This window comes from Bison bison, unplaced genomic scaffold (assembly GCF_000754665.1).
Source record: "Bison bison bison isolate TAMUID 2011002044 unplaced genomic scaffold, Bison_UMD1.0 scf7180017864053, whole genome shotgun sequence".
Lineage (NCBI taxonomy): Eukaryota > Metazoa > Chordata > Mammalia > Artiodactyla > Bovidae > Bison > Bison bison.
In genome coordinates, this window is record NW_011494625.1 from 2,201,520 (window position 1) to 2,211,619 (window position 10,100).

General features: G+C 44.0%; 1 protein-coding gene across 1 annotated transcript in view; it reads left to right on the forward strand.

Moving 5' to 3' along the window:
* Positions 1 to 7,016: 7,016 nt before the first annotated feature.
* The window catches only part of DSP (desmoplakin), a 34,311-nt gene continuing 31,227 nt past the window's right edge, over positions 7,017 to 10,100 (forward strand). The window contains exons 1-3 of the mRNA XM_010835843.1: positions 7,017 to 7,160; positions 8,532 to 8,634; positions 9,887 to 10,035. Of these exons, the coding sequence (XP_010834145.1) occupies positions 7,093 to 7,160; positions 8,532 to 8,634; positions 9,887 to 10,035 (320 nt within the window). The 5' untranslated portion in view covers positions 7,017 to 7,092. The remainder of the gene's footprint in view (positions 7,161 to 8,531; positions 8,635 to 9,886; positions 10,036 to 10,100) is intronic.

Here is a 10,100-nt window from a genome sequence, read left to right on the forward strand (position 1 = left end):
AGAAGGGAAAGGCTACCCACTCCAGTATTCTGGCCTGGAGAGTTCCATGGACTGTATAATCCATGGGGTCGCAAAGAGCTGGACACAAGAGCGGCTTTCACTTCACTGTCACTAAGCCACAGAAATATGTCATATAATGGTAACGCTTTTCTCTAGAACTCACAGTTTCCAAACCAGAATGTGTGTGGTCCCTGTGCTGTGCTGTGCTTAGTGGCTCAGTTCTGTCTGACTCTTTGTGACCCCATGGACTGTAGCCTGCCAGGCTCCTCTGTCCATGGGATTCTCCAGGGATTGCAGGCAGCTTCTTTACCATCTGAGCTACCAGGGAAGCCTCACTATTTGGTACCTATTTTAAACTACCTTTTAAGAGAAGCCTGTTTCTTAGCATGAAATTAAACAGGCATATTTGCATTTAATTTTAGAGTGGGAAGGGGATGCTGGTGAGGACATAAACCTCACTTTCCCACTTGAGAGACAAAGAGATTAAGACTTGCCCCGAATCCCAGAGTCCACGCATGGCTCGTCCGTCTGCCCTCTGCCCTCTTGTACCTTCAGACCATGTGCTGAAGTGTATGAGACTGGACAGTCCTGTCCTTCCAGGAAGAAAGTACATTGAGTGCCTGTATTCGTTCACTCAGCCAATGCTTCCTGAGCATCTGCTGTGTATTAGATGTTGGGGAGATTCAAAGGTGGGAATACAAAGACTTATGGAAGGGAGTGGACGCTCTTTAAGGGAAGATAAGGACATAAGTACTCTGTTACATAGGAGGGGCGCCCATGACTCAGGCTTCATAAGGGACATGATAACGTCTATAGTGGCGGCACTTGGAAGACTTTGTTATTAAGGCAGTGGTTGAATTGGACTTTGGGGAATTTCAGCTGGTAGAGACAGGTGGGCAGAGAGTGCTCCAGTGGGAGGGAAGAACAGGAGAAGAATATGAGAGCTGGAAAACCGGGAGCAAGTTCAAGGGTTAGAGAGTGGTGGTCTCCTTATGGAGCATTTGCTGAAGTGGGGACACAGTAAAGAAGTAGGGAGGCAGGGTGGGCTGGGGCAGAGCCTGGGAGACCCAGACTCTGTGGTGGGAGATTTGGGTAGGCACAGGGGGCCCACTGCAGGTTTCATCCAAGCCAGTCAGGGTCTCTGTTGAAGGAGCAGGGAGATGAGACCGTCACAGAGAGCTCTGAGACTGTTTTCAGGGCTTGTACAGGTGAAGGCGGGAGGTGATGAAGGCGGGAGGTGATGAAAGTCTGGTCAAGTTTGGTGGCAGTGGGACAGGAGGTAGATGTGATGGAGTGGCAGCTTCAGCTCAGAATTGGATCAGAGAGGCAGCGGGGAATCTGAGAAAACAGGCTCAGGGGTGGGTGACTCAGAATGGTCATTCTAAATGTTTAAATGGGAAATGATGGCAAAGTAAGATTTAGTGTCGCTTAATATAAGGCAGGTGATACCACTTACATAGTGATTAAGTTTAAGTAATATATTTGATACAAATATCAGATCTGTGGTTAATAATAGTTACATCACCACAGGGCAGACACCCATGATGGGCCAGGTATATTGTTGTCTCAAGCCTCAGGACAGACTTCCCATTTCATAGATGGAAAACTGAGGTTAACGTAGTTCCGTGACTTGGCCTAGGTCACACAGCTAGTTAGCAGTTAAGCTGCCTTTGCGTCCAGTATACCATCATGGCTCAAGAAAAGATCAAACCTGAACATCTCTTCTCCTTGTAAACTCTTTATCCAATGTGTTTTTACTTCTTTTTAAATTGTTGCATTCCTGGGATGTATTTTGTAACCATCGTGTTCTTTCATTCACACTCCTGTAGAGTTTCCATCTGCTGAGGAATGCAATTAAGCCCACTAATTGCTGGGCAGATCTACAGAACAGCTTCCAACAAGTAGTTAATTTTTTCTCTAAATATGGGCATAATTTCATTGTTGTTTAGGTGGCTGAAATGTCTTGGGAAAGACAAAAAGTGCTGATGCCTCCACGCTGACTTCTTGGGGTGGATCCCAGGAGGGCTTGGGTGTGTCTTGGGGAGTCTAACTCTCAGCCGACCAGTCTTTCCGGACTTCTCAGAGGTTCTGGAAGGAGTGGCTGAGTCCGAGGCCTTGGTGCCTGGGGCCCTGCTCCCCACCCTTTGCTTTTCTCTGTCTCCCTCTTGCAATCCTGGGAAAATGGGCAGGTGTGGTTCTGATGTGGAAACCACCGCCCTACAGACCCCAAGACTCCGAGAGACAGCATCTCGTAAAATGCAAGCATGGCCCCATCATCACGGGCACCTTAGCACCAACCCCCTGGGCTGGGGAGGATCCAGGACCTTCAGAGACCCTAGGAATTCGAAATCTAGATTTCATGAAGACGATGACCCAGGAGTGGGAGGCTGTAGCCGATAGGTCTAAGTTTTTGCTTGGAATTCAGTCTTGACATGTAGACATTTTTCCCTTGCTTCATCTGGCACCTGAAAAAAAAAAAATTAAAATTTGAGTTGGCTTTTTGGGTAGTGGCTCAGATGGTAAAAAAAAAAAATATGCCTGCAATGGAGGAGACCCGGGTTGGATCCCTGGATGGGGAAGATCCCCAGGAGAAGTGCGTGGCAACCCACTCCAGTGCTCTTGCCACGAGAGCCCATGGACAGAAGAGCCTGGCAGACAACAGCCCGTGGGGTGGTAAAGAGTCAGACATAGCTGAGAGACTAACAACTTCAATTTTTTCACTTCTTGGTGGATAACTAGATAACTTCTACATGACTTTTTTTTTTTCCTATAGACATCAGAAGGAATGTAAGTTTTCACATAGGGACAGAATTCAAAATAGAAATCCGTATTTTGGCTTTGAATTTTTAAGGGTCAAATATTCATCCCCACTTAATACAGGAAAAGAAAGCATGTTTTTCTGATCCTTTTAAAAAATGTCTTTCATGCAGTTAAAATGTATCACTCTCTTTGAAGTGTCTCACATTTTATTTTAGATCTTACAGATAATTTTAGGAATTAAAAATTACTTGACAAAGTCTGAAATGCCTCGCACTTAGTACTCAGTCATCATTTCTTCTTTTTTTTTTGCTTCTCATTCTACCCTCAATTTGCTGCAAGATATTCTTAAAATTAGGCAAAGTTCAAGATTATAAATTGGGGCAAAAACCACAAAGTGAAAAATCAAAGGGAAATCTAAGAATCATTTCACAACAGCAGCCACTGCTCCTCTGTAAGAGCGACCCGGCAGGAGGATTTAGTTCCTGTGGGGCTTTCACCCTCGGGGGCTCCTCCTCTAAACATCAGGCCAGCCCTGGGAGGTGGCTGTGTTCCTGCAGAAACCCCAGGCCCCTCCAGTCTAACTAACTTACTCCAAGTCACAGGCTGTCTTGCCGGAAGTGGCCGAGCAGGGGGTGGCCCCCAAACTCTTTTCTGAAGTTAATGATCTGTAATCGGGTTGCCCTCCCCACCCCACCCCCACCTTTCACCAACAAACCGTGTGAAAATGGTAAGCATGGAGAGGAAGTGGACCTTGATTAGAGTACTGGTTCCGGAAATTCTGGGTGAAGACAAAATGAAGGATCAGAGGAAGGCTTCTTTCTAACATTGATAGAAAAACAACAACAGCAACAGCATTTTTTTGCCCACTCTTCGGGTGAGGTAAATGCGCTACCTGATGGATCTTTGGAAATACCAGCCTTTGATTCGCCTTTTTCTTCCCCTTTCCTAAACCAAACAAACATGCGTTAGAGAGCTTCTGTGTGCACAGCCCTGTGTTGTCAGGTGTGTGTAGGAGTTGAAAGCGGCTGAGATGTGGGACTTTGCTCTCCAGGAGCAGGCCAGACAGGTGTGTAAATAACTGCAGAATGGGGGCAGAGGTGTGCCGGGAAGCTCTGTGCATGGAGGCTGCAGCCCTGGGTGTGTAACTTCTGATACATGATGTTTCCACTGACATGTGTTTAGTGAGTCTTAAAGGTAGGGTATTTTCCTTAGATGAAGTAAGCGATTTTTTAAAAAACAAACTCCATGGATGTTTTACTTAAGCTCTTTTAAAGAAACTCAAACAATGTATGGAACGTGTTTTGAACCTTGTAAGAAGCTAAGCAGATAGACTTTAAGTCCATGTTAATGAAAGTAAGTTTCAAGAGTATTACGTAATCATCATAATTTCCATCAAATATTTATTGAGTTTTTCCAAGGTCATTATTCTGTGAATCTGAATACACATAAGACATCATTTCTGGCCCATGTCCAGGGTCCTGTGTTGGTGGAATGAATAAAAAGAGAGAGAGAGACAGAGAAGAGACCGAGCGAAGGAAGGAGGAAGAAACGAAAGAACGAACCGAGTGGGAGAGAAAATATGTACACGAGAAATACAGAGTTGGGGGCACCGGTCAAATATCTAATGAACACCATGAACGATTGTAAAAGACTTTTATAAAGCAAAGTATTAAAAAAAAAAGTCTTGTAATGTTGCACGCCCCTTTTCGAAATATTTTTCTCGTGTTTTTTCCTATAATCTTGGGGAAAGTGCTAAACTAATGACGTCACTGTTAATTTTGGAATTTTTTTTTCTCTAAGAAATGACTGTTACTTGCAGGTAGTAAAATAAAACAGAAAGCTCTATAATACTGGTCTTGCTTTCATGTGGCCCAGTTGGATGAAAATCCTGACCATGTTTTCCATTTAGCCTCTGATGAAGGGAGCTTTATGTAAACCTGCTGCAACCCTTACTTGTTTAAACAAGTTTTAGGAAGGATTTTCAGAAAAAGTGTAGGCAGGTCCTTTGTTGTATGAATCATTTGTCTTTGTGAGTTTGAAGATAAAACAGGATTTCAGAGATGTTAAAGACTTTTAAGGACACGTGTTATTTTTTCAAGGCAAGCTATTAATTTTGGTCAAAATTATTTTTTATTGATTTGACCCAAATGAGTTTTCTTTTCTTTCTTTCTTTTCTTTTTTTTGCATTGATATCCTTCATCCTCCATGTCACTGAAATAAAATTTAAAAATTGAACTTTGACGTCTTTAGTTCAGTTCCTAACATGGTTTAAAATCTCTGCACCCCTAACACCAGTTTGTACTGGTTCTGAAAATTTCTTTGAGGCTAAGGATTTGTAAAGTCCTTATGTGCTTGTTAAATAAGTATTTATTTAAAAGTGATTTCTTCCTGTCTGATGTAATTTCGCATTTTCCCAAAATGCACTATATGAAGAGGAAACTTTATTATCTTTAAACAGAACGTAGACTTTTGAATTATTTTCAATAGGAGTAGTGCGTTTGTTGGCTTCATAAAATAAAGTTACAGAACAAATGAGCTAAGGAAATTTTAGATAGACTCTATCTAGCCTAACAGATGAGTTAACTGAGATCTAAAAAATGTCAGATATTAACTAAAAAAGATCTAAAATTATGTGAAAAAATCTTTTTGACTTAAAAAAAATTTGAATGACAAAAAACCATCAGTGTTCCCTGAAGCAAGCTCTCCTGGCTCCTCTGCTGTAAGGTCCAGCCTTGCAAAGCATCTGGGTGTCTGGTGAGTCAGAATCCTGAGCAGACACAGCCTCCTTGATTTAAGTACAGCCGGTTCTGTGTGGGTCTGTCACAGGGCGGATACAGGACCGCTGAAATGTCAAGTTGGATTCTCTTTCCTCGTCAGTAAACCTCAGGGGGCCTGGGTCTCCCTTCCTCCGGTCTCATTTTGACAGTGTTTCCCAAGGATGTTCAGACTGAAGTAAGATTTTAACAGACGACAGACGGGAGCTGTAGGTCTTGCTTTAAGGACCAGTCTTGAAAGGTTGTGTCTAAGAGAAAATTTGCTTCATCAGATCATACTTTCCTATAGACCAATCACAGTACCAAGCGTTCTTCATTACACTGTGCTTGCAGTTTAGCTTTTCATTTTTCTTTTTTTATACTTTTAAAGAGATTAGATTTTTGTGCATGACAGCTGTTAATCTATTTCCTAACATGCCAAGGCAAACACAGAGGGTTTTAGCGGCTGTCAAGGGTGTGTATAGTGAACACAAGCATGTCTTTTAGTAAAACATGAAGAATTCTTTTTAGTATTATTAACAGACTGTGGAGTTACTTTTTTTTTTTAAGTGCAAATTCATAATATTTTAAGCCAACATTTAATTGCTTTTCCTCTTTTTCCTGGATACAGTTCATTTCTAAGTGTCGTGTAACTAACTACACTAGTAGTTGGGTAAAGAGAGCTGATGAGTTAATTTTGTTGTCAAAGGAATCTAGTGGCATAAAGTCACTTTAAAAAGACCTATATAGGGACCTGCCTGGCAGTCCAGTGGTTAGGACTCTGTGCCTCCGCTGCAAGGGGCATGTGGGCCCAAAAAGATTTGCATATATATACTTAGAGACTTTCATTCACAAGTTTGGCCTCTCTGCTTCCTTTTACTTTTTTAGTGTTTAATGTTTTAATTTTTTACAATATGGAAAAACCCCAGCGAACATTTTGGCCAAGCCCTTCCCTTACCCAGAGTTCCCATCTGCACCTGCCTAGGAACTCCCTGTGCCAGTTTTTATAGTCCCACACATTATTAAGTCATTTAAGAAACACAGACTTTGCACTGTGCTGAGAGTGCCCTCTCTGCGTTGGAGGGACTGGCATTCTTTGTGGGAATCACCCTCTGAACCCAATCTCGTATCAGAAAGACCCAGTGTTTCAGAAGAAGGTCCTCTCATGCCTCTTCAACTAGGGAAACAAATGTAATTCACAGGACTCCCTAATTGCCTACCCATCCTCGATTCTCAATGACGCTTCTGTGCTTCTTAATGTCTCTGTCTCCTGAAGTTCTTCCCTCCCTATTACAATAGGTGCCTTTTGGAAAGTGTTCTAAGTCAATTGGAATTTTGCACAGGTTTTGACAAGGGCTGGAGTCCTGTTTATATCTCAGCAATCCCAGAAGGTGTGCCAGGCCTCCTGCCTGATTCGGCGTGGGAGGCGGAGAAGGGTGGCATTCATGCGGGGAGGGTGGGGCGCCCTGGTTTTGTTGGGTGGGCGGTGCCCGGCCTGCCTGGGGCAGCCCGGGCCCCACCTGGCAGCGGTTCCCAGGAGAGCTGGTTTTTCACCCACGCACTCTCAGCCGGTGCTGGCATGTCGGGAGCCCGGCTGGCAGGAACGGACTACCAACGGGTGGCAGCGAGAGAAAGTGCCTCTCGGAGGTGAGATGAGGCGGAATCAGGAGCGGAGGGAAACATCCCACATTCTTGTAACCCTACCCCATCTCTGCCTAGTACAGCCTGTGCTTTTCAAACTTTTTTTTTTTTTAACGGTGAAATTCTTCCTTTAAAATGCACAGACACCCTTCCCGACACACACACACATGAAAGAAAGTCCAGTGCATTGAGCCGGCATCTGTTTTATCTGAAAGCTTGGGCTGGCCTGACTGGTGGCTCTGAACGCTGGCAGGAGCTCAGGTTTCTTGTAGGACACTCTTAAAGTCTTTCCTGAACAGTAATAATTTAATGGGCTTTAAATGTCTCTTAAGCTAAGCCATAGTGGGCTGTGCTGTGGCATAAGGTATCTTGGCAAATTAAAAAAAATAAGACTTGTTTTATTATAGATGACTCTTTATGTATATCTGGAACAGACTGAATTTCTTTAATTTCTTTCTTTAAAATGTAGAATATCTAGGACTTCCTCTGTGGTCCCGTGGCTAAGACTGCGCTCCCAATGCAGGGGACAGAGGTTCGATGCCTGCCTGGGAATGCCGCAACTAGGAATTCACATGCGCAATTAAGACCTTACACAGCCAAACAAATGAATTAAAATAAAATATTTTTTTAAAGTGTAGAATATCTACAACCTTCTCCTTAAACACCACCCTTGTTTTAAGGTTTCTGCCACTTCTCTTGCAGTAAAGTGCTGCATTTGCAATACACTTGTGGCTGAGCATCGTCATACAGGATAATATTCCATGGTCATCTTGAAAGGAAAAGTGCCTTGTTTTTGCATTAAAGATACTTAAATTTGCCATCACTTTCTTCATTCCGTTTTTTCTTAACCATTATCATCTTTTTCTGTAATTGCAGAAAATAGTTTTGCAGAATAAGCTTTTCTTTCGTCTCCTACAAGTGTCCTCACAGACTGGTCGGGGAAGCCCTGCGGCTCTGGGCTGAAGCCCCCTTTTCCAGAGGGACTTTTGATGGCATTGACGTCGGATGAGTGACAGAGAAGATGCTAGAAATGCATTTCCACAACTCGTCCAGATTAGATCTTGTGCTGTGCTTAGTCGCTCAGTCGTGTCCAACTCTTTGCCACCCCATGGACTGTAGCCCACTAGGCTCCTCTGTCCGTGGAATTCCCCAGGCAAGAATACTGGAGTGGGTTGCCAGGGGATCTTCCTGACCCAGGGATCAAACCTGCATCTCCTGTGAAGCACACATACAAAAAGGGGAGGGGGACACAGAGACCCAGCCGACGTGAACAACTGGGAGACCTGGGTGAAGTGTTTTTGCATCTTTTCTGAAAGTTTACAGTTTTTCAAAATTGAAAAAAATTTACCACCTGCCTTCTCTGTGTTTTTCCTTCAGTCAAACGGGAACGATGTCCAGGCACCAGAACCAGAACACCATCCAGGAGCTCCTGCAGAACTGCTCCGACTGCCTGATGAGGGCGGAGCTCATCGTGCAGCCCGTAAGCGCGCTCCCCCCACACCCCCAGTGCCGACCGCAGCTGCTTCTGTTCCTGGGCTTGCTCCTACTGATGTAGACTCGTGGACCTCTGCAATCTCACCCCTCACCTCCTTCACACACACGGCACGTAGCGATGCTTTGGCTCAGAACAGACTCCCCCGCCTACCTGCGGGGTTGCTTTCACCACGGGAACTAGTTTTCACGCCTTTTCCCCAGCAAATGCGTACTCTGTGGACTGCCGCCCTTTTGGGATTGCGATCACCTGTGATTGTTTATGTGCTTTGGTAACACTTTCTCTTCCTAGAGATGCACCCTGACGTGTGTATGTCACTGGGTTGTCATGGATTGTGATGTACACCATCAATTTAATGTCATTTTTTCAGGAAAATTTACCATCTTGTGAGAACAGTTCTACAGGAGAAACGTTACAAAGTATGGGAAAGTGAGCAATTAAAACCTGAGGGGAGATGGTAACATTGGTGAAGGCCTCATGCTCCTGGATGTTACTGAGATAGCGTAGGATCTCACTGAAACAGGCGTAGAAGTCAAGGGATGCGTGAGTTTACCTGAGTGCCCATCATTCAGCTCCCTCCGAAAGTGGCGTTTCGCTAAGTATCACTCATCATCAAAGTCAGGGCAGTTATTGGCTCAGTGCAACCAACCAGACAGGTTTTTTTTTAAGAACTGAAAAGTTAAAAAAAAAACTGAAAAGTTATTTCCTACAAGATGCAGGAAAAACTCAGTTTGTGTGTAAAAAAAAAAAAAGAGACCTTATCTGGCATAATGATACAGGGCTTTTACCACAGCAGAATTCTAGTTAGATGAATGGCTTGTGTAAATAAGAAAGATAGGCATTTAACATTGAAGCAAGGGCGAGATTAGCAATCTTTGGATATGCTTTTAAAGGCCTCTCAAAATTTAAAATACAGTCTACAGTTTTGGTTTGTAACAGTGAAAGTCCCACCCCATGGACTGTAGCCTGTCAGGCTCCTCTCTCCATGGAATTCTGCAGGCAAGAAGAATGGGTAGCCATTCCCTTCTCCAGAGGATTGAACCCAGGTCTCCTGCATTGCTGGCAGTTTCTTCAAATTAATAAGATAATTTTCATTTAAAGGCTTTTTTTGCAGTTACATGGAATGGGGTGGGGGGGAGCTCATTTAAGTTTATAGCAGAAACTTTCGCTTCCAGTTAGCACACATGAAGCTCTCCTTTCCCATATCGTGTGCTCCCTTCACGTGACTTCTTTCTTGTAGGAACTGAAGTATGGAGATGGAATTCAGCTGGCCCGGAGCAGAGAGCTGGACGAGTGTTTCGCCCAGGCCAACGATCAGATGGAAATTACCGATAGCTTGATCAGAGAGATGCGGCAGATGGGCCAGCCCTGTGATGCTTATCAGAAAAGGTATTGCAGGGATTTCCCTGGCAGTCCAGTGGCTAAGACTTGCCTACTCCCAGTGCAGGGGGCTG